Here is a 24055-nt window from a genome sequence, read left to right on the forward strand (position 1 = left end):
TTTGCTTAATAAATGGTATTTGCTTCTTAACTGAATGACCAGACTGTTTATTAGATAATTTCTCTAACAATGGTCATTCCCATGCTCTATTATGTCTCAGAAGTTGTTGCAGCAATTTTTGGGTTGATACCATTTGTTGTTCATTTGTTTCCTGACACACTGCTGTCAGTCACCACACATTGCCTTCAATATCCCTGTCTTCAGGCTGCTAACCCCTCCTCCCCCGAGGAACAACCTCTCACCTGTGCTCCTCGCTGCTGCTCAGCTCACATCAACCCGCCTTTGACTCATCCACCTCCACATTGTTTTCACAAAGGATGAAGCTTGTGGTCCTCTTTCCTTATGCAGTACACATGGACCCTGACTAATATTTAACCCTCTGAGACCCACAATAGACCAGTTTTAGTCTTTTTTAGGGGGGTACAGGGGGTCTTTAGGGGGAGATAGCAGGTCAGCAGTAGATGTCACATAGAAGTGGTGTACATCATCTGAAAGCTGGAACCTGAAGATTATATGAGATGCAGCTCAGCAATTTTTGGGTTGATACCATTTGTTACACAGATTTGGTGCTAAATTTAATGATTTTTTATCAATCGAGAATTAATAAAAATGATCAATAATCCCTCCAAAATACCACATTAAGACATCATGACCTTGAGGAACACCATAAAAAAAAACATGCTGTGATTTGGTATCAAAAACATTTGACATTTTGAGATTTCTGTAAGAATTACATATTACAGCGATTAGATCGCGAGCTCATCCCTTCTGGAAACTGCTCAGAAACCCCCTTTTTTCTCAATCTACCTAGGAAAGCCATAGACATAGATAGTTTACTAGCTTTAAACATCCTTTTTATTGTGTGTCCCATTGTTACAGCTATACAATGTTATGATAACTGACAGAAATGATGGACAAAACTATGAGAAAAGTTGTAAAAAAAACTGAACCATTCTTTAACGATGCTTCCAAAAACCTCTGAGAGTAAATTAAGTCAATCCCTGTCTTTTCTGGCAACACTGCAGGAATTGCATAGTTCAGCGATTGGATGGCGAGCACTTCTGTTCTGGAAACTGCTCCCTTATTGTTAATCTACCTAGGAAAGCCATCCATCCTCTGAATGCTCTAGGTCTCTAGTTTGTGGCTGTAAAGTTTCAAGAAGCTGTGATTTTCCTAGAGGTCACCACAGGTCATTTTATACAGAGAGGTCAAGTTTTTAAAAAAATGGTCTCACTACAATGAAATGGCTACTATGGGGACTAACATCACACATGAATACAGTATTGATCAGGCTTGAAGTTCAGTGACATCACCATTCTTACCAAAATCAAATCCAACTTTAAGTCAAGATTTCAGTTCATCATAGTTTAATAAAACTTCCTTATAATACAAATTCAACTGATGCCGTTTTGTTCGTTCTTTAGTGAATAAAATCTATTTATGTGAAATAATCCGTGACTTTTGATCATTAACCTAAAAAAATAACTGTCCTACTAAAACCTCCGGCACCTCATGTCACCATGCATGCAAACTAACAGACATATCAAAGCAGGATTGTTATTTGTTGTTAATGCAGACACAATATTAGTTAGCTATTAAATGTTTCAGCAAAAAACTGGCTGGAAGTAAACACCACAGTTGAGAAATGATACGTGTAGCTGATCACGGAGCAGGCAGATACAACTCAGCTCAAATACACGGAGCTTCACATGAGCCCATCAAACATGTCAGCAGTGCAATTGACAATTTTATACATTTCTGAAAACAAGCAAAAAACAATAGAGCCTTTAGAACAACATGGTCACAATACTGAAATGACTAATAAATTAGACAAACAAAAATATAAAATAAAAAGGAGTTAATCCATGCATTTATGAAATGGTAATATAGCAGAGACACTTGAAACAAAAAGGGAGTGAAATAAGCACATCGTCGGTGCTTCTCAACACAATACTGCATTAACATAAAGGGAAAGTCGTACAAAATACACATCTATTTGGAGTGAACTCAAGAGTAACGTCTCGGTGAATGTCAGATCGGATTTCAAAAATGTCTCTCAAATTAAGGCCTACAAACAAAATATGATAAAATATATTTGTAAAACAAGAAACGAGGCCATGGACGGTATTTGAGAATTTCTGGTATATCGGTATCTGCATATATGTTTGCATGTAAGTAGTTTGTGTGTTTGTGTATGTATCAGCTGTCGATAGTGGTATTGGTGTCAAAAACCCAGTACTGTCGAGCTCTAATGGATAAAATCAAATCAAAGATTACAATTCTGTAATTAATAATTGGGATTACAGGATAACACTTGGCCACAATTATTCTGATACAATCCCTTCAAGGTAAAACCTTTTCATTTGTCACAAAGAAATGTATTCTAGTGGTTCTGAGTTCACATGTCAAATGGGTAAAAAAATAAAGCTAATTAGAGTTATCCAATTTCTAAAACAGATTCAAGCTAAAAGAAGTTTGTTTAAACGAGTAGCATTAAAGACATACCATTGTTAATACAAAGGATAAATATGTCACTGTAGGTACAAAGGTTTTTTCACGTGTAAACCATGTACTGAAATAAAAAAAGAGCACTTTTGTTTGACAACTTATGCTTTTGTTCATGCGTGATGAAGAACTGAACCACTTTTACCGCAACGTCTTTCTGTTTGTTAAATGGTGTTAAATGTGAAATTCAGAGTATTTCTATTGCCTCCGTACGGCTCTCAACATGGAGACGGCTGAGCTCGCAGCTAACGGTGCTGACAGTGCAAACAACAGCAACAGTGCTGACGGAGCTAACAGTGTTTACCGGAGGGTGGGCGCTACGCATCCACGACAAAACGCTGTCAGTCAGGATGCCGTTATCAGCTGTAACTGCCGGATGAGAGCAGTGCAGAACAGCGGCTGTGAGCTAGCCAGTAGGGCACGCTCACATGCACTAAAAGGCACGCGCGGCTGGCCCGGCAATGTCAACAAAGCACAGAGAAGCTTTGATTACAACACACATAAGGAGGGTGACTTCATCCTCTGCTCAGGTAGACATTACTCCTCTATATCTTAACATAGCAAATAGTTGTTTGATACTATATTAATGCTCTGGATATCAAATTTAGTACCTTTAAGCATTGCACTTAATAACTAAAAATAGTAGTGAAGATAGTTTTGATGATGTAAACAAACAAGAACTGGGTATCAAACTTCAGTAACTTTTTGTGATTGCGACTGAAATATGTCCGTGGCACTGAGTATTGAAAACTGTCAAAAGTTGGCAAGATAACCTTGTCCTGCCAACTTTTGACAGTTTAATAGAAAAATAGTTTTCGCTAATCATGTTTATAACAAAGTAATTTTGATAAATTTTAGGTAAATATTGAGGTAATTTCTGCAAAAATTCCAAAGAAATTTCAAATAGGTTACTTGCTAATTATCACCTAATTACCATGAAATTTGCAGACCTGTAAAATGAAGTGTTACTAGTTTTGTTTTTATAAAAAAAAAAATCAATTGATAGTAATTCAAAGTAAGTTATTGAAAAAAATATTGGTTAAGTTTGGTTACCAAAACGCAAGTGTTCATCACTAATATGGTGATAAAATGATACCCAGCCCTAAAAGAAAAGGCAGACATTACATTATAAGCAATGGTTGACAAATATCCTAAGAATAGTGGTAAGTGTAGTCCAGCATTGTAACATGTGTCCTGGTTTAGCAACCTATAAACAGTAACAGTGGTTCTATAGACAAGCCAAGCTGCTGGCTCATGTACAGACAGTGGAGGAGTGGTTAACAGAATATCTGTGGAAAACAGGAAGCACACTGAAATTCCCAAATACAAAGTGCACTCACAGTCACACCAGTATATTACAGTAATATCTAGAGAACAATGAGAATCATTCCCCATTAAGATAAGCAGTACAAGTTTGAATACAATATCCCATTGACATTTACTTTTTGTATTTCCAACATATGAACTGGGATGATTTTTCCCTCCTGGTATCGTGATTCAGTCCAATGATGGAGACATGATGACTGCTCTCATTCCATTTCAGACAGCAAAGGTGTAACAGGTGCCATCCATCAGAATATCCTTTTAATCCTTTTATCTTGCTTGTAACAAGTCCTTCAGGTTGGACGTGGTTATTTGTATTACAACACTTCACACTGTTTTTGAGATGTTTTTGTATTTTAAAATCATAAGAGAGAGATTCCTTCAGCGAGAAAGGTCTGTTTTGTCCAACAATTCCATCTCTTTTTAAAAGCCAGCTCATCAATGGTGTACGTAGTGGTTTCAGCCAGACCAAGAGTCCCTCAGTGTTCTGCTTCTGTCTCTCTCTCTCTCAGCACATCTAACAAACACAGAGACCGTGTCATCTCCCAAAAGTTAGGAAATTCATTTTTTTGTTGTGGGCAGGTACTCAGTAGTTGTGTACAGGTCTCTCCTGCTGGTGTGGAGAGTGTTGTTAGGGAGGGTGTTAGGAGGGGATCCTCAGGCCTCAGAGCTCAGGGAGGTCCTTGTTGGACTGGGAGGGAGTCGAGCTGCTGCGCTGTGCTCTGTGCGGAAACTGTAATCATACTGACAGAGGGACAGTCAAACATTATTACTTTGTACGGGTTTTGAATTTTTTTTTTTATTATTCACGAATCAGGTTTGATTACATTTGTCTACTCACCTCTTTCTCAATCTCAGCCAGTGACTTGATTGTAATGCCCATCAGATCCACCTGCTGCAGCTGAACATGGAGAGCAGTGACAGTTAGTTAGCTAGTTGTCCAGTTATGTAGACAAATTAAGATTCAATAACTCTGGTGATCATATACACTATCCTTTCCTATTTTCAAATATATTATATTTTAAATCTGTTGTACTTTTACAGAACATCTACCAGTCAAACAACAGGACTGGCTTACAGGTCAAGCATTCTTTTACACTGGTTATATTAAACATAGGTGCAGAACTGTTGCAGAGCAGAGATGTTAAAGCACATGACTGGACACCTCTGCTATCGGAGGATCAAGTGCTATCGAAAATATTTAAGTATCGATACATATCGATACTTGAATATTTGAAACGGTTTCGATACTCATTTTTCACAGTATCGATACTTTCTGCTCTCTCTTCTCTCTGACAGCGAGTTGATACACACACCATTTATCTTTAAATTCGACCTTAATCTTTTGTCAATTTTTCAAGACTCAACTCAGGCAACTTACATCGGATGAGGCACAGGCAAACTTCTCAGAGACCATGAAAGGCACGCCATCCATTGCTGAAAGAGACAGTTAGAAAAAAATACTCCATAAATGTGTCTTTCACAGTGGCAGCAAAGAAGTAACAGAAAAAAAACAGTTATTCCCAGATTAACAAAAAAACAAAACAAAACACTAAGGGCCCATATTTTGTGTGTTAATGTCCCAGCCACACTGTATTTTAAAGTAACGTACAAGTACCACAAGATGGCAGTGGTTACATTTAAACAGCGCAAGTCACTGAATTTTTCACAACAAGGTCCTCCTTATGTTTCACAATAGAGGACATGAAAGGATTCTGTCCACTGAAACTCTACAGGGCTTTTTGTTGAGCTTGTATTAACAAAGGGTCATTGAAAGAGGCTGGGACATGGTCTCAAGCTATTAGTAAAGGCATTTTACCCCAAAATGTGGGTCGACCTCTCACTAATTGCAACAGAAACAAACTCAATGGACTTTGTATCCTCATAATGTTCTGAACGAAAGGAAAAAAGTCCAAAGGACACATTTCAAGAAGACATTGGTGGAGAGGATGTTTAGAGGAAGACAAACTACTGACCTGAGATAGCATACAGGTTGGAGTTCTGGTGCTCATAGTCTGGTCTGGTGGTGTTCTTCCCTCTGAAGCTGGCTGGGAGGGTCATAGAAATATGTCTTGGGGACAAAAAGAAAAAATATAGCACCTGGTTAGTTCAATGGAGACAAAATACTGAATCTATGCTGAATCTGTCCCTTGCTGCACGTCCATAGCCTACTGTGCTGTTCTTTTTTTCTTTTAAATGCTGACATTTGTCATGTTTGTTATATAATTGTTGATTAGAGTGGAAATCCGTTTATTAAACCATCATAACTTGGTCGACTGTTTCATGTCCACTTTAAGGACAGTGAACATCCTCTTTCCTTGTATCAGGACTGAGCAGTGTCTCAGCCAGGTGTGTAAATGCAGGATACATGAGAGCTATCTGGATAAGTGATGACACATCAGACATACATCGATACAGCGTTTGAGAGTCGATACAGTATCTGCAAAACATAATATCGCGATACTCATGTGTATTGATATTTTCTTACACCTCTAATCAGACACATATATGCACATGCGTACAAACATATCATTAGCATGGACATACTTGGGCATAGGAGCGGTTGGGACTGGGGCTGAGCCGGAGGAGGAATTCACATTCTGGATGTTGTTGGTGGTTGGGGTGAATGTGGAGTCCTGGGCCCGAGGTACGTTCCCCATGCGATACCAGATTCCCATGTTGTTGAGCTCTCTGTTAAACAAGAAGTTACAAAAAGTTACACGCTTGACAAAAGAATGTCTACTTCTCTTCCTCAAAATGTGAGTACATGTTACAGCCCACATTTTTTGTTCTCATTAATACTTTTTTTCTTTTCTGTTTCGAACCCCAGACAGAAGTCAAAACTTCAATGCTTTTGCTTTCAGTAGTCAAGTCTCAAATTCCACAGCAGCCAAGTCTAAACTATCAAGTCTACAACCGAAACTAACATCCATTCATGTGAACCCAAGCTGCTCACCCGATAAAGGTGTACTGAGGGGGGGCCTGCTTGGAGCGTCCCAGGATGCGGATGTCACAGATGGCGGCCTCTGTGGAGTCCCGTGGAATAAACTTGATGCAGAGTCGCCTCTTCCTGAAGGCCTGCTCCTCTGTGGGACACACAAGAGACAGACAGTCTGCTCATTAAAGTGGCAATAGACAAGTGTTATGCTTTAACTTATCATTATGAAGTAAATGTTGATCGCCAACGATGTATGTGTATATTGATTTGTGTTAGAAATTTGGACAAAAATAAAAATTAATGCGGGGGGCGGGGAGGGAGTTGTCTGTTGCCACTTTAACTAAACATTGATGCCAGAAAGGTTCTCTGAATATTATTAGCACAGCAGTTCTTATTGTTAGGGCCCGACATCTTTGGGGTTTTAAAGATTTAATCCGAATCCTTTTCAGACAAACAGTATTACCACACAGTGATGTTATCAGTGCCTTTCTACTTGACTTGATAACTTACGAGTGTCAACAGTCTCCTGGATTGGGATGAAACCCACAGGCAGAGTGTCCTTTATATCGATCAGCTTCATGTCCACAAGAACATTGCCTAAATGGCTCTATAGAAGAAGACAAACAGAGAAGGACAAATGGGAAGTGAATATAACTAGCTCAAAATCTTCACCAAACGATTCATTCGACATAAGATTGTAACATGCATAGCTGGTTGGTGAGGTGAGTTAACTTACATTTTCTTTAGAGAAGACCCTTGTGAAGCAGAGGTAGCGGGTCACCTTGGATTTGAAAAGGCCATCTTTCCACAGGTCAGCATCCAGGCCGTCTGTTGTTGTAGAGACCTGGAGGCAGATAAGTCAAAAGATGAGGGGTCATTAAACTGAGACAACAATTACAATATCTGGATGTCACAAGCTGTTTTAACATTTAATAGCTAAGCCTGGCTATTCGGAATTAACAGAGATATCTACAACGTCATTTTTAGTCGTAATTAAATTGTGACTAGTCAGAATTTGTATTCAAGATATCTATAACATCATTCTGACTAGTCAAAACGACAGTTGTAATTCAGTTTTGACTAGTCAAAATCTGTCCCAAGTTGTGTTCAGTAACTTACCACATCATATCCAGAGGGAGCCCTGTTCCTGGAGGCTACTACTCCGACTCCAGTGATCGGGTCCATGGGCATCTCTGGCAAAGCTTCAGAAAGATCTCGAACCTCAGGCATCTTTGTAGCGTTCTGCAACAAAAGCACCATGACGGATTAACTTCTTGGAAAGTGGTCCAGAGAAGTAGGAGAAGGGTGGATTTACCTGGATCAAAGTCAGTTCACATGAAATGAAGGTGAGCTAAAAACCTGCATTTTCCTCTACTGTACCTACTGGACGTTTCCTTCAATCTACAGATACAGCTGGTGAGCGGACAGCTTTGTTGTAATGCTCAAGTTACGATTAAGTTTTGTGAAATATCCTAATATGCGTTTAATTTATTATTACACTGACTAGGGTTAGTACTAGGCCAGGGATTCTCAAAGAGCAGTTGTACCAGTTGCGCACTGGGCCACAAAGATGTGGTCTATCTGAACCATCATCAATCCACACCCTCCACCCACCAACACACCCATGTACTGGAGGGGGCAATGAAGGCCATTTATAAAACGGTGCATAGGATCCGTACTAGCATATTAATAAGAAGTGAGTAGTGTGGGATTTACACAGAGCAAGAATCACTCTTGAAGCTGCCTGGACAACAGAGGCCTCCTACATAGCATCTCCTTGACTACCAAAGTCATCTGTTCAGAGCTGTGGAACAAAGACGAAATAAAACTCTTTAGAAAAGGCTGACTGACTCAATATTGGTGCGTCTATGGTAAACACTCTGAGACCCACAATAGACCCATTTTTGTCTTTTTTAGGGGGGACAGGGGGTCTTTAGGGGGAAACTTTTTGCACTATAGTCACATTTTGAACAGTATTGTATCTCAGCTGTTACCCTGCACTATATTCATTTTTAACAGTTTTCTTCATCTCCTGGTATTTTTATATCTGGTATATTTTTTTATACTTTGTACTACTTACTTGTGCCTTTTTACTAATATGTTTGCACTATGGAAATGTGATGCTGGAAACTTTAATTTCCCTCTACGGTGTTCCTCAAGGTCTTGGTGTCTTAATGTGGTATTTTGTAGTGATTATTGATCATTTTGATATGCAACAACTTATGAGACATATGAGAGCATGGGAATGACCATCATATACTTCTATCATAATGTTTTAAACCCTTAGAACAACTTGACACACAGTGCTGTCTTAATGTGGTATTTTGGAGGGATTATTGGTCATTTTGATCAATTATCGAGTGGAAAAAAATTGTTAAATTTAGCACCAAATTCTGAAATCAAAAAGTAGTATCAACCTAAAAATTGCTGCAACAATTTATGAGACATAATAGAGCATGGGAATGACCATCATATACTTGAATCCTAATGTTCCAAACCCTTATACACTTTTACAGTTCATTTTAAATAATTAATTCATGTTTATTTCTGATTTATGACTAGAACAACTTGACTCACAGTGCTGAGCAGCATCTCAAATTAATCTTCAGGTTCCCAGCTTTCAGATGATGTACACCACTTCTATGTGACATCTACTGTTGACCTGCTGTCTCCCAACAAACAGGTCAAATAAAAGAAAAATAAAGTGTTTTTACTGCTACTTTATAATTATAACATACAGTATTGTACTGTTAATTAATCTCATAGACATTATATATTGATTTCATCTGCTTTTAACCCTCTGAGACCCACAATAGACCAGTTTTTGTCTTTTTTGGGGGGATCTTTAGGTGTGTCAAGTTGTTCTAGTCATAAATCAAATTAAAATGAACTGTTAAAGTGTATAAGGGTTTATAACATTATGATTCAAGTATATGTTGGTCATTCCAATGCTATATTATGTTTTATAAATTGTTATGCAGCATTTTTTTAATTAATACCATTTGTTACACAGATTTGGTGATAAATTTAACCATTTTTTTCCACTTGAGAATTGATAAAAATGATCAATAATCTCTTCAAAATACCACATTAAGACACCAAGACCTTTAGGAACACCATAGAAAAAGACATGCTGTGATTTAGTGTCAAAAACAAGATTTGCATTTTTCGGGGGATTTACAAGCTAGCCTGTTAGCTAGAAGTAACCCAACACCAGCTGCGACAAACGGGCAAAGCTGTCAGATGTTAACGGTGTCTAAGGTGTTCATTGTCAAGCATTATCCATTAGGCAATATAATAGTTCTCCTTAACATATCTAAGTCACTATAGTAACGTTATATCACCGTTAACAGCAGCTTTCCGTTGCTATAGTGTCGCTTCCAGACATCTGTAGTGGATGCTAATGCTAGCTAGCTGAGTACTCACCCAGCGACGTTATAACAGTTGAATTCCGGTCTCCGGTGTATTTTCTTGTGTTATCCTCCCTTGTACTTTTTCCACAGCTTTTTTTACGAAATTGCTATAATCTTATTTAACTGCTTTGTGTATGTTTGCATGGTGGTTCTCCAGATAGCATGGTGGTGCAGCCGTCGGTGGAGCTAACTAACCGGGGAGTGATCACTGCAAGGCTTATAGAAGGAGGTTAGGACACGGGTCTGGGGAATATGGGGATACTACGCATGCGCGTTGTAACTCAAGCCGCGGTCGTGCAGGCCAGATTCTACTGCGCATGTGCCATACCACGATGAGATGACGCGTTCATGACGTATGTTCTAGCCTCCTTACCATAGGCCTTGGATCACTGAACCGACTGAAGGAGCACCCCTTTCCTCCCACCCAACCACCCACCGTGCCTACGTATTGAACATCCATGTAAACACCAACACTTGCTAATGATGCTTTCTTTAAAACAAGGAGTAATTATACTTATTCCAAAACCAAATAAAGATAAATTATATTCATATAATTGGAGACCAATTAGTTTATTAAATAATGATACCAAATTATTTGCACTACTCCTTTCAAGAAAGACTAAAAACAGGTCTACACAAGATAATTAATGAAGAACAATCTGGATTCATGCAGGGGAGACTGAATCAGTAATAATGTCAGATTAGTACTAGATTTAATTGATTATAGTTACCTCATCCATGATGATTGTTTCATTTTATTTAAAGGTCCCGTATTGTGCTCATTTTCAGGTTCATACTTGTATTTTGTGTTTCTACTAGAACATGTTGACATGCTGTAATGTTGAAAAAAAAACTTTATTTTCCTCATACTGTCTGCCTGAATATACCTGTATTTACCCTCTGTCTGAAACGCTCCGTTTTAGTGCATTTCAACGGAATTGCGTTGCTAGGCAAGAGTTTGGGTCCATGTTTACTTCCTGTCAGCTAATGTTATTTACATACAATGCAACAGGAAATAAACTTGGACACATTTAAAATCTTTACGTTTAAAACCGTGTAATGGTCTAAATATTGTATATTTGTGATATCACAAATGGACAGAAATCCTAACGGCTTGTTTCAAACGCACAATTTCTGAATGCGGTTCTGTGTGTATTTCTCCGTATATTGAGCGTTTTGATAGTTTAACAGTATTTATATAGCACTTAAACCTGCTTTATAATATTAAAGACAAGAAAACCTCACTTTTTACAATATGGGACCTTAAATGATTTCTGCAAGGCTTTCGATACAGTCAAACATGCCTTTATCTTTAAAGTTTAGGTAGGTAGGTAGTTGAGCTCAGAAAAAGAAAAAGAGATATGATACTCAAATGCTCACACACACTTATATTTCTTTCTTATCGAGTCCAGCTTCTGATAATCCTGGAACATTTTATTCCTGCAGTTAATTTAAAAACTGCAACTTCCTGTCTTTGGTGTGGGACAGTTTTACAGGAACGCAATGTTCCTGCATGTTTTTAAGATTGTCTGCTGTAACAAAAGCCTTGAATCAAAAACAAAGCTATCAACAACCTCCCACTGATCCACAGACAGTATTTGACCAAACCCACCCTGAACAAACTAAAGTCTGGTCTGAGGAGGTTAAATAACGCTCCAAACTTGCGCTAAATTTTGGCGAGGGAAAAACTGGCATGGCTATTTTCAAAGGGGTCCCTTCTTGACCTCTGACCTCAAGATATGTGAATGAAAATGGGGTCTATGGGTACCCACGAGTCTCCCCTTTACAGACATGCCCACTTGCAGTTTGGGGCAAGTCATAGCCAAGTCAGCACACTGACACACTGACAGCTGTTGTTGCCTGTTGGGCTGCAGTTTGCCATGTTATGATTTGAGCATATTTTTTTATGCTAAATGCAGTACCTGTGAGGGTTTCTGGACAATATTTGTCATTGTTTTGTGTTGTTAATTGATTTCCACTAATAAATATATACATATATTTGCATAAAGCAGCACATTTGTCCACTTCCATGTTCATAAGAGTATTAAATACTTGACAAATCTCCCTTTAAGGTACATTTTGAACAGATAAAAAATGTGTGAATAATTTGCAATTATTCGCGATTAAATATTTTAATCGATTGACAGTCCTAGTAAATCCCCATGCCAGTTATTACCACATAACAATATGATTTTGGAACTGCATGAAAATGTTTGTTTGTTTCTGATCAAGGTGAAAATGTTTGGGGTATCCTGTTTTATTGTATGGCTTGATTATGTGTTTTTTGGAGTGTTTATTTTGTTTTTAAAATTTACAATCTGACCTGGTGACAGAAAAATATATATTCACTTTTTCATTCATAATTATGGCCTAATATATGAATAAATTTTTAAATTAAAATATGCATACTACAGTTATATATTAAGACATTAACTCCTCAGAGTGTTCATAGGCTGTATGTAACTATGTGCCTGGGTTATATCTGTCCACAGTTCATCTACTGATTACAGTGTTATGGTCAAGTATGGACTGATATAGCAGGTCACATTGAGCTGCATGTAATGAGCCAGCGCCTCCTGCTCCTGCAGCCACAAGATGCTGCTCATGTACTGTAAACAATTTACAAGAGGCCTGACAAGTACCTCTTCGTTAATGTAAGCTATAAACCTGTGTGCTTTAAATGCTGCCCTTTATATAAATCATCTGACGGGAGGACCAGAGGACTTTAAACAAACATGTGCACAAACACAGCTCCCCCTCACATTAGATTTCCTGTGAAATACTTTTCCATTAAAGCTTCAAAGCTCAGTTCACAGTGAGTCTCGGAGAAGCCAACATACAGTAAGCTTCACAGTGTGGTTTTCTTCCATTGCTTTAAATTTGCACACACTGTTTGTGGTTCATTTGCAGTGTTTCATCTCTCTGTGTGTTTTTGTTTCTGAAAGGTTTACTTACAAACTCGAGTCAATTAGCTCTCCAGCAAACATGTGGCTTCTCCTGCCAGGAGTAAACAACGGCGGCCGACAGACATCTGGAGCTGCATCACTATCCAACCACAGAGGAAAGAAGTGGAAAAAAAAAACAACCTCAATGGACGTTTGACTTTACTTTGTCATATGTTGTGCACAGTATTGTTCTTGTTCTAAATCACAGCTGTTCCAGTCCACATGAGTAGTTATGCAAATCATAAGAATCAAAGAAAGAGTTACAATTTCCATTAAAGAAATATGAAGTACATATACAAGTATAATTTAGCATTGCAGCTATCGTACTACTTTCTACTGAGGGAATAGTTCCAATGAAAACTGTTGACAGTGAGGTCTGTGGGTTATCTTTCCATGCTGTGAGCAATACAAATGAAAGTCCATTCTCCTCCACTGTATTGGGATGGAGACCTCAAAATCTGGATCTGGTGTCCTCAATATTGAAGCTGACCACGTTCTCTGATGGCACTCCGTACCAATTCCTTGGCCCGATACATGTGGAAGTTCAGGATCACACAAGGGGGATGTTTGCTGGCAGTGGTATATAGCTACATTATTATTATTATTGATCTTATTTGTTATTATCTAAGTTTTACTTGATCATATTTCATTATTATATTAAAACTACTCGTCAAAATTATACAATTTAGTTGTTTTTTATTGATTTATAACTGTGCACAATGGTAGAATGTGATGATACACAGGGTAAATGTCATGGCCAAAGGCTCCATTGTGTGCATCTCCTGTAGTGGATATCAGTCGTATATTATAGCCAGATTCTATTTCAAGAGGTAGAAAACCCATTTGGCACACTTTGGGTATCCAAGTGGCCAAATGGAGAGTCTGCCTGGTCCTATCTTTACTAAAACCTTTCTAGAATCTATCTGCTTTGTGTTATTTATATCTGCTTTGGCACATTTGTGGTCAAGGAGTTGCTTAATGAATTCAGTGGCATCTCTGTGCATGGCATCATTGCTATAATGGCGTTATCCACTGTCTAATCTAGAAAACATTTTAGGCGAGGATAAAAATGTTAATTTTTCCATGGTTCATCACAATTTACTCAGGCATAGTAACCAATCACAATTTTACTTACACTGGAGATGAATTCTCTGAGGTCTTACCAATCCATAGAGACCAAGATCACACATATAGACCTGGTAGCTGTGGAGCTATTCTTGATTTATTTTGGGTATGTCTGTCTAGGCGAACCACACACCTTCCAGCACCCAGGGGCTTAAGAGGTTAAAACAAATAAATAAAAGCAGTGGTAGTCCTGATACAGTAGCAGCGTAGTGTTTCTCCTGCTCAACCTTGTTGTTTCCGGTTCACAATCTCTACCTCTTATTCTGTTTACTGGTGGATTGCAGCCATGTGTATCCTATAGCGCCAACTTCTGACCAAACTACATTGTAGCCAAGTTTATTCATTCCAAACCATGTTGATGGAAACGCAACTAATTCGCATTTCTTTTTTTTGCCAATTGTCAATTGACAACACAACTATAGACACATGATCTCTCAGCACTTCCTCACAGTTGTACTCACAGACAGTCCACCTCCTCCTAGAGTACAGCACACCTGTCATTATGTGTAATTAACATGTCAGCAATTACTGTAAAGTGGATACTTGTATCGGGCTGATGATGTACTTAGTTGATGATTAATGTACAACGGAATTGTCTTCACTTAAATGCACAGGCAGACTGGCCTGAGGGCAGCACTGACAGGCTGTGGAGAGATGGAAGCTGGTACAGAGGAGCTGCAGCTCAGCTCAGTGTGGACTGGTAACTGAAGAGTGCCACGGTGCCCTTGAGCAAGGCACAGAGCCCCTATAACTGCTTGGGGAGCTGTGCTATGTGTGTGGCAGCCCCATCACTCTGCTATCTCCCCATATTCATAAGTGTATAGGTCCTGTGTGTGAGAGAAACCATGGCACTGCTCATATGGTATTCTGCTCATGGTCTTAATTTTACAGCAGTCTGTTGCACACAACTACCCAGAGTGCTTTGTGTTGGCACCACCGCAACTACTTTAAAACTGCTGCCTAATTTTCCACAACTTTTCCAACTGCTCACATACATCACACACACTTCTTAGACTTCTTAGACATTATAAAAACGTGTTTACAAGGACATCAACTGCTGCGGATTTCCTAAGAGACTGTTTTATAGCTCCCTTTGACAAATCTGCTTGTTAAAATCATAGAAATGATGAAAGTCAATGTGTGAGGCACATGTCATCAAAGAGTCTTCTGCTGCTCCGACACGCTCATCCTCTTCTAGACATGTGTTGCGTTACGTTTACAGGCAGTGAGTGGTTTCTGATGGTTAAGGAGATCAGACCTCCTCTTTTCTTTGCATCTGTTTTATACCACAGCTGCTGGAAAATTAGCAGAATGAGTGTGTTAATTAGGCTTCATTCAAAACTAGCATGGCACCTTGGCCTGATTGAGCCCCTATAGGACCTGTGATGGAAGACTTTGGCCAATAACAGGTCATTTCAGAGAGAGAGAGGGCTCCTATTGCTCCTATTGTTTCTCTCATCCATTCACCAGCTCTTTATTCCTGGTGAGCTTCATCTTTTGACCACAGGGCGTCAGGATTGGACTTCCATCCTTTCCTTCACTGGAAGAATCTACCTTCACAAATAGGAAAGAATTGGCTTCAGGTTTTATCTGCACATACTAACACCTCTTTTTAAAAAACTGCATTTATTTAGCTCTGATTAAATGGATTTTAATACTCTTCAAATGGGAAAAAGGCAACTGTAGATATTTTTCAGCAAACAATAATTAATCAAATGAAATTTACATGTTAATTAACATCAAGTTTCCATGATGCAATGGCCTAATATTAATCACATTTTTCATGTTTGTTAAAGTGCAGGTTAAACGCCATCAGCTGACACTCATTCATGTTTTACTCAAAACCGATAGCTGACATTTTAAATCACTGTTTACAAGATGGGTGATGTTATTTTTCTTTTTCAAATCTACCTTTTTTTCTTTTGAAATATATTTTATTTGAGAATATTTCACAATTCCTTTAGAAACTAAATAATTACTGATAAGATCAAGGCTGCTGCATCCCATTATTTTCTATTCTTCTTTTTTACGATTTATTTATGGGGTTTTTGGGTTTATACAGTGAAATACTTAGTAGAATATTATGCATTGTCCGATTACATACATATGTACATGCATACACACATGCATACATAAACATATATATATATATATACATATATATATACACATACATACATATATGCACACACATTTATACACCTACATAAATACCAGGACTGTCCCTGACCAAAGAAACTCTCAGTCGAGTCGACCAACATACCATCCACCATCAAGTCACCCAAGTGATCAGTTAGTTCGAACACGTCTGTAAAACTGAGCTCTTCCCCAAAGAATAGCACAAAAGTACGACTCCAAGTCTTGTGTTTACGATAGTTGAGCTCACAAATCTCTTGGAGACAGGTCACCCAGCACGAAGAAAAAACACAAGAAAAGAAATCCTAGTCGACCGAGATGACCAATTAGTCGACCAATTGACTTAAAGGGGGCAGCCCCACATACATACATACATGCACATACATCTGCAGCACATAAAATAAACAAAATAAATAAAGATAAATTAAATAAATAATTAGAAATAAATAATACTGATAATATTAATAAAAATAAATAAATAAAAAATACTTAAATATATATATTTTTAAATAAAACTAAAAGCGTAACTTAAAGGTCAAGGTAAGGTCAAGTAAAGAAAGGATGAATTGTTTTCTTAAATGAACTATAGGCTAAGTTTTTTTCTGTGATTTCTCCCATAAATGCCAATTACACACAATACACATGTGTGTTGGAGAGGCAGTCGGTTTTAATCCATGAATCAACCCATTTATGTACTCTACAACCTCCGTATTTTATAATTGAACCTGACCCGCGTGCATTTTTTTCAGTATTTCATTTCCCGTTAATAAAAGCCTCCTCCCGCTCTTCATATATCACGACGATTTCTATCTGGGAGCAAACTGTGAAAGCGGCACGAACAAAAGAGCAGACAGCTGATGAATATGGCTTTTTTATTGCTTTCCACACAGCTGATCTCAGGCCTGCGGTGGAGAATTGATCAATCTGCGAAGGTTTATTTGAAACTGCTGGATATCTGCCCGTTTAGAATAATGTGATGTTATCCGTGGGTAATATTTAATATTAATCTGTATTGTGAAAGCAGATTGGAGAAAAAAAATTTCCTTTAACAGTTATGCAAATTCTACATCAGGCTGCACGTGCACAGATTTAATCTTGGGTCCAATAAAATAGGAGATCGTTGATAGGCCTATACCGTTCAAACTCAAATAACTGGATTTCAATATAGACAACATCAGAAACATGTCCAAAGAATTGGTAGAATATTTGCATCCTGAATATTTTAGCAATAAGATATTTTCACATTATAGAATATAGCCTTAATATACACTCAGTGTAGACAGGGCCAGCACACCTCTTACCCTCCCCTTCAAAAATTCTGACTAAAAAAGTCTCTAAATTCTTCTAATTATTGGGATTTTTCATATTTTTAAATCCAGTCAGGTCTAAATGGTAAATAGAAATTCCCAACTCAAAAGGCTAAATTGTTGGAACCCAACCAGGCGGTCACAACCCCCCCCCCCCCCCCCCCCCCCCCCCCCCCCCCCCCAAGGGGTCCCATGATCATTTGATGATGATTGCATATCCTTTCCTAATTATCTTGGACCGTCAAATGAGACAGTCCGAGACAGAAGAAACACTTTTTTGGTTGTCCACAAGTACTAACTAGGCCACTGTTGCATGTGATGTGAGGTCACAAGTCAGTTGATGTTGCTTAAGATGCTGCCAGCAACAAACTGGTCTAGAAATAATGAATCATTCATTTTTTAATTGCCTAAAAGTCAAATTGAGTCTAAAAATACTAGAATCTATAGAATACCAACCGTGTTGGTTGCAAAACCCCCAAATGCCCAGAAAACTGACCTCAGTGTCGTCATGGAAATGTTTCAAGAGGCAAAATATGGTGAAACATGCTTGTTTAATTTGTCATGTACACTGTGAATTATTTCACCGTACATTCACAGTAAATTACTGGCTACTAATTGCATTACTTTCACAGTAAAGTACTATATCATGTTTACAGTAAGGTATTGTGAGTTAGCAGTATGCTGCTGTAATTACTGTGTTTAACTGTAACTTCACAGTAAATGGCCTTCAGAATACCACAATATAGCAGTATACTGCTATAAAATTACTGTATTTAACTGTAACTTTACAGTAAATGTTTAGATTACTATGATTTAGCAGTATGCTGCTGTAGAATTACTGTATTTAACGGTAACTTCACAGTAAATGACCATCAGAATACAACAATTCAGCAGTATGCTGCTGTAAAAATACCCTATTTAACTGCAATTTCACAGTAAATGTTTAAATTACTGTGGTTTAGCAGTATGCTGTTGTAGAATTACAGTGTAAAATGTAAATTACTGGCTACTAGTTGCATTAATGCAACTCAGTAGCCAGTACTGTGCTGTAAATTTACACTTAAAAAACACTGTAAAATACTGAAAAACAGTTTTATATGTTAACCCATCAGTAACTTAAAACATTGAGGTTAAATTCAAATAAACACATTTATTTAGCATGCAGAGAAGCCTCTCTTCTGATGAATTCTCAGTAGCTTGCAGTAATAATAGCTATGCCTTGCATTCATTTCACAATACAATTATGAATATTATATAGTGTGAATATCACAGTTAAAGGCCTGTTTATGTAATTATAATGTGATTTATTGTGAATTATTACAGCTGCATCTTGTGAAACCCTGGTAATAATTTAGGGTGTAGTAGGCTAATTGGATGTTTTGAATCCACCCTTCCATGATGTTGAAGTGTTTGATTTCAGACATTCAGGCCTACATTCATGGACTCACTGTGCAGCTCCTGGTGGAGGCGGATCCATCCGGACTCTGAGCACCAATAGAGGGAGGGTTTCTATCCGCTGGAAGTCTCATAGAAAGAGAGAGAGAGAGAGAGAGAGAGAGAGAGAGAGAGAGAGAGAGAGAGAGAGAGAGAGAGAGAGATAGAGAGAGAGAGAGAGAGGCTCAAGCTGCAGAATGGCACATCAAGTTCAGGTCTGCTGGACCAGTTTCATGTCACACCTCTGGATTTACATCAGCTGATGGTTCTGGTCCTCTGTGGGTCTTGTCTTGGAGACTGAAAGGTCACAACTTTGCAGGATTTTACAAACTCATTTTGCTTCATTGTATTGTAGTATCTAGTAGTATTTCTCAGGTGAGAGAGAGAGAGCGCGCAGAACCTCACGGATCTGCAAGCGCTTTATGGAAATAGCGAGTGTGGAGCGCGCGGAGGAGCGCGTGTCGAGTTTAAAGATGCTGAAAGACATTAAAATAGAGGATCGACTGATGCGGACTGATGAGGGATCACTGGATGGTTTCAGCGGTGAGTTCACACTTTTCTTCTCTTTCATTGTGATCAGATGTGATCAGACATCTCAACACAACTGGACAGTTTGTCAGCTTTAAGGAGATGTGAACTTGATTTCAAAACGCCTTTTATATCTATATATCTATAGCTATAGATATAGAAGATCTGTCTATTTATAGCTATATCTATAGCTATAAATATAGAGATATATATAGATAAACATAGTAAAAAAATATAATAATAAAATAAAGGTAAAATAAAAAAAAGAATAAAAAAGTTCCATCTTGTATCGACCCATTTCATCACATATCATATTATATATATATATATATATATATATATATATATATAGAGAGAGAGAGAGAGAGAGAGAGAGAGAGAGAGAGAGAGAGAGAGAGATAGGTAGATAGATAGAAAGATATGATTTATATGTGGCCATATAAAGGTAAAAAAATAATAATAAAATAAATGTTAATTAAAAAATGAATAAAAAGTCATCAGCACTTTTATATTATATATAACATACTGTATATATATATACACACACACTATATATATATATAGATAGATAGATATCTGCTGCAACGTCATAGTCTATAATTAAGGACAGAAACAATGGAAGTCGTTCTATTATCAGATCTGCCATCTCAATTTAAACTGTATTTTTATGTAAAGGTAAAAAAATATAAATAATAATAAAATAAAGGTAAAATAATAATAATAAAATATGAACATAAAAGTTCCATCTTGTATCGACCCACTTCATCATCAGTTCCATTGTGACTGTGCAGCTTCCTCAATATTTCTGCTCTATTTGTCCTGTTATGTTTTATAGGAGTTTGCTTTTTAAATCAAGAATGAATAATTCCAACTAAATTTTTATTTCTTTAAACCATTTCATCTTTAAACTGCACGACACATTATATTAATCCACACTATATAGCAGCAGAGGAGTATCCTATAAATGAATGCTTACATAGGCCTATGAATGGAGGATACTTGTGTTGATGACGCTGGCCTACGTGTAGTGTTATCTTTGCTCTTCACCATTATTATAATACTGGAGAGCGAGAACAAATGAGGGGGAAAAACAAACACACACACCAGGCTGGGCAAATGTCACTTTATTGTTCTTTTCTTATTTAGACTCATGACACATTCAAGACAAAAAAATTCAAAGGTATGATGGAAGATTTTTTTTCCTTGAATGAAACACATATCACATTTCATATCAACTGCAGCTGTGGTTGTCTGTGCAGGGAATTGAATTAAGAGTATTTAAGCTGAAAGTGTTTACTGTTGAAATGTGACCACACTGCTATAGGAGGGGGAAAAAGAACATGTTAGTCAACACCAGCAAACACTTTACAGAAGCATTATATTTTAGCTGCAGTAGAAAAATGATGCACATGCATTAAAACCATCTAGAAATGTAAAACACAGATGCAGAAATGAACACAGCAATGAGTGCAGAGAGACAACTACAGCTAAAATAATGTCATTAAAACAAATCAGTAAGATAATGTATCTTTAAACAGTAAATTAACTATAAAATACTGTGAAATTAATAAAACATTAACATTACAAAGCTGTAAATTTCAGCGACAGTATAATAATGTTAATTTTACAGTAACATAAAGGCAACCCTGCTGCCAGTTCTTTACTGTTATTTTACTGGGAAATTCTTAACAGTGCAGGATTTAACGGTTCTCCATTAGAACAGTAGAACCTCTACAGAACCATCTTTGTTCTCCATTATAACAGTAGAACCTCTACAGAACCATCTTTGTTCTCCATTAGAACAGTAGAACCTCTACAGACACAACCTCTACAACCTAAATAGTGCATTAAAACAAATCAGTAAGATAATGTAAAAGACAGGTGAAAAACAGCTATATAATGTATCTTTAAACAGTAAATTAACTGTAAAATACTGTGAAATTAATAAAAAAAACAGTATTTTAATAATGATAATAATAATAATAATTATTATTATTAATAATAATAATAATAATAATAATAATAATAATAATAATAATAATAATGTTAATTTTACAGTAACATAAAGGCAACCCTGCTGCCATCAGTTCTTTACTGTTATTTTACTGGGAAATTCTTAACAGTGCAGACCTGGCTGGGCAAATGTCACTTTATTGTTTTTTTATTATTATTTAGACTCATGACACATTCAAGACAAAAGAAAGAATGAATTCAAAAGGCTTGATGGAAGATTTTTTTTTTCTTGAATGAAACACAAATCACATTTCATATCAACTATATATCTGACATGTCCTCCTCCTCCTCCTCCATCCTCTCCTCTTCCTCTCCATCAGTGGGTGCCTCCCTGCAGCTCCAGCAGGCCGTGTGTGAGGGCTGCACGCGGATCATCTCGGACCGTTTCCTGATGCGGGTCAACGACGCGTCCTGGCACGAGGAGTGTCTGCAGTGCGCCGCGTGCCAGCAGCCGCTCACCAACACCTGCTACTGCAGAGACACGAGACTGTACTGCAGGAAGGACTACCAGCAGTAAGACAACCTCCTCTCTCTGACTCTTCTTCTGCTTCTGGTGTTGTTGGGGCTCCGCAGGGCCTTCAGGGCGGAATGTGTCTGGAAGGATACTTAAAGTAGACTTGTGTTAAAAACAAAAAAGAAACTCACTGTGAAAGGCTGTGAAATGTAGATTTATTCAAAAAGCATGCAGGCCTATATATATATGTTGTGTGTTTAGGTTAGCAATTTATGTCCCAAAAGTGTTTCTTTTCGCCTAAAATACAAAACTATTTTAGTCTCCTGCAGACTTCCAAGACAGACCTGCTGCATGTGCAAAGAAAATCGTAAAATAAATAAATAAATAAATCATAATAAACCACACTAAATGAATCGAATAATTTGGCATTATTTTTTTTATTATTATTTCTTTTTTTTTATAATGCTTTTATTATAATGCTTTCACCTAAAATGAAAAACTATTTTAGTCTCCTGCAGACTTCAAGTCAGACCTGCTGCATGTGCAAAGAAAATCATAAATAAAATTAATAAATAAATAAATAAATAACCATTTTAGGATTAAAAACCACTCTAAATGAGTCAAAGAATTTGGAAATATTTTATTTTATTTTATTATTTCTTTTTTTATAATGCTTTTATAATGCTTTCACCTAAAATGCAAAACTATTTTAGTTTCCTTCAGACTTCAAGACAGACCTGCTGCTGTGCAAAGAAAATCATAAAATAAAATAAATAAATAAACAAAAATAGCAATTTCAGGATTAAAAACCACACTAAATGAATCGAAGAATTTAACTTTTTTTTTAATATATTTTTTAATATAATGCTTTCTTTATTGAACTAATGCTCATTAACAGAGGTACAAACTGATATATAGACAATTGAAAAAAAACAAGACAAAAAGAAAAGAAAAGAAAACATTTAATAATGCCAGAGTTTATGTTATATACATCATATTATTATAATCATTTAATAATTTAAAAGTCTTAATGGCTTTTTTGTTTTTAATATTGGGTATGATTGTGCTATACTGTTTGAATTAATTAATAAAGTACAGGATAGTTGGCTTGGTTCCTGAACATTTTGTTTTGTGAATATGACATTTTCCGAAGATAATAAATAATTGTATTATATACAGCATGTTATTTCCAATCTTATCTTGACTAAAACATATAGCATTACTTCAAACATATTTATTTCATATTTATTTAATTTACACTTATAATCAATATCCAGCATGAATCTTTCTGACACAAGTTTTACTGGATAAATTCTATGTAATATCTTGAAAGACACTTGCTTAAGTTTGTTATTAATGTAGTATTTATCACAAATTTTCCAAGCTTTCTCTCACTGTATATCATCAAACAAGGAAGATCAAAAAATTTGGCATTATTTATTGTAGGCTATATTGTTGTTTACGCAAATAGTGTAATGCAATTCACAAATTAATGACTACAGGAAAAGGGCAGCCATGAGTATAATTTATTTATCTATATTTTAATTTAAATATCTACATTTTAATGACATGTTAAAAGTTTAAGATTTTAATTAATTTGTGAAATATGAGATAACTGTCACAATAGGCTACTGAACTCTGTTGAGCTACAGTAACCATGTAGGGTGAATTAGCCTAATGTGAGACTTTTTTTTGCATTTCAGATTTCTTAAATATATTGTGATATGAAGCCAGTACATTAAATCCAAACCCAGCACCAGTCTGAAATCCTCAGGATGTGTCCTTATCAAACCAAAAAAAGAAAATGCAGATATAGATAGATAGATAGATAGATAGATAGATAGATAGATAGATAGATAGATAGGTAGATAGATAGATAGATAGATAGATAGATAGATAGATAGATGTACTTTATTGATCCCAAATTAGGAAAT

The 24055-nt window shown here is 36.8% G+C and overlaps 2 protein-coding genes across 3 annotated transcripts in view; one reads left to right on the forward strand and one right to left on the reverse strand.

Annotated features, from left to right (window-relative positions):
* Positions 1-1814: 1814 nt before the first annotated feature.
* On the reverse strand, positions 1815-10402 carry mvb12ba (multivesicular body subunit 12Ba). 2 transcript variants are annotated; one of them, XM_074617588.1, is made up of 11 exons: positions 10193-10402; positions 8483-8570; positions 7886-8008; positions 7503-7610; positions 7277-7373; positions 6785-6914; positions 6376-6519; positions 5805-5899; positions 5210-5265; positions 4670-4729; positions 1815-4572 (listed from the first exon to the last, which is right to left on the reverse strand). In XM_074617588.1, exons 3-11 carry the CDS (start codon positions 7994-7996, stop codon positions 4486-4488), a joined length of 888 nt encoding a protein of 295 aa, XP_074473689.1. In that variant the 5' UTR covers positions 7997-8008; positions 8483-8570; positions 10193-10402; the 3' UTR covers positions 1815-4485. The 2 variants fall into 2 exon arrangements, with proteins under 2 accessions (XP_074473689.1, XP_074473688.1); XM_074617587.1 differs by lacking the exon at positions 8483-8570 and having other exon boundaries at positions 10193-10400.
* Positions 10403-19361: 8959 nt separating this feature from the next.
* LOC141757653 (LIM homeobox transcription factor 1-beta-like) overlaps positions 19362-24055 on the forward strand; it is a 39880-nt gene continuing 35186 nt past the window's right edge. The window contains exons 1-2 of the mRNA XM_074618250.1: positions 19362-19669; positions 21988-22180. Of these exons, the coding sequence (XP_074474351.1) occupies positions 19549-19669; positions 21988-22180 (314 nt within the window). The 5' untranslated portion in view covers positions 19362-19548. The remainder of the gene's footprint in view (positions 19670-21987; positions 22181-24055) is intronic.

This window comes from Sebastes fasciatus, chromosome 19, assembly GCF_043250625.1.
Source record: "Sebastes fasciatus isolate fSebFas1 chromosome 19, fSebFas1.pri, whole genome shotgun sequence".
NCBI lineage: Eukaryota > Metazoa > Chordata > Actinopteri > Perciformes > Sebastidae > Sebastes > Sebastes fasciatus.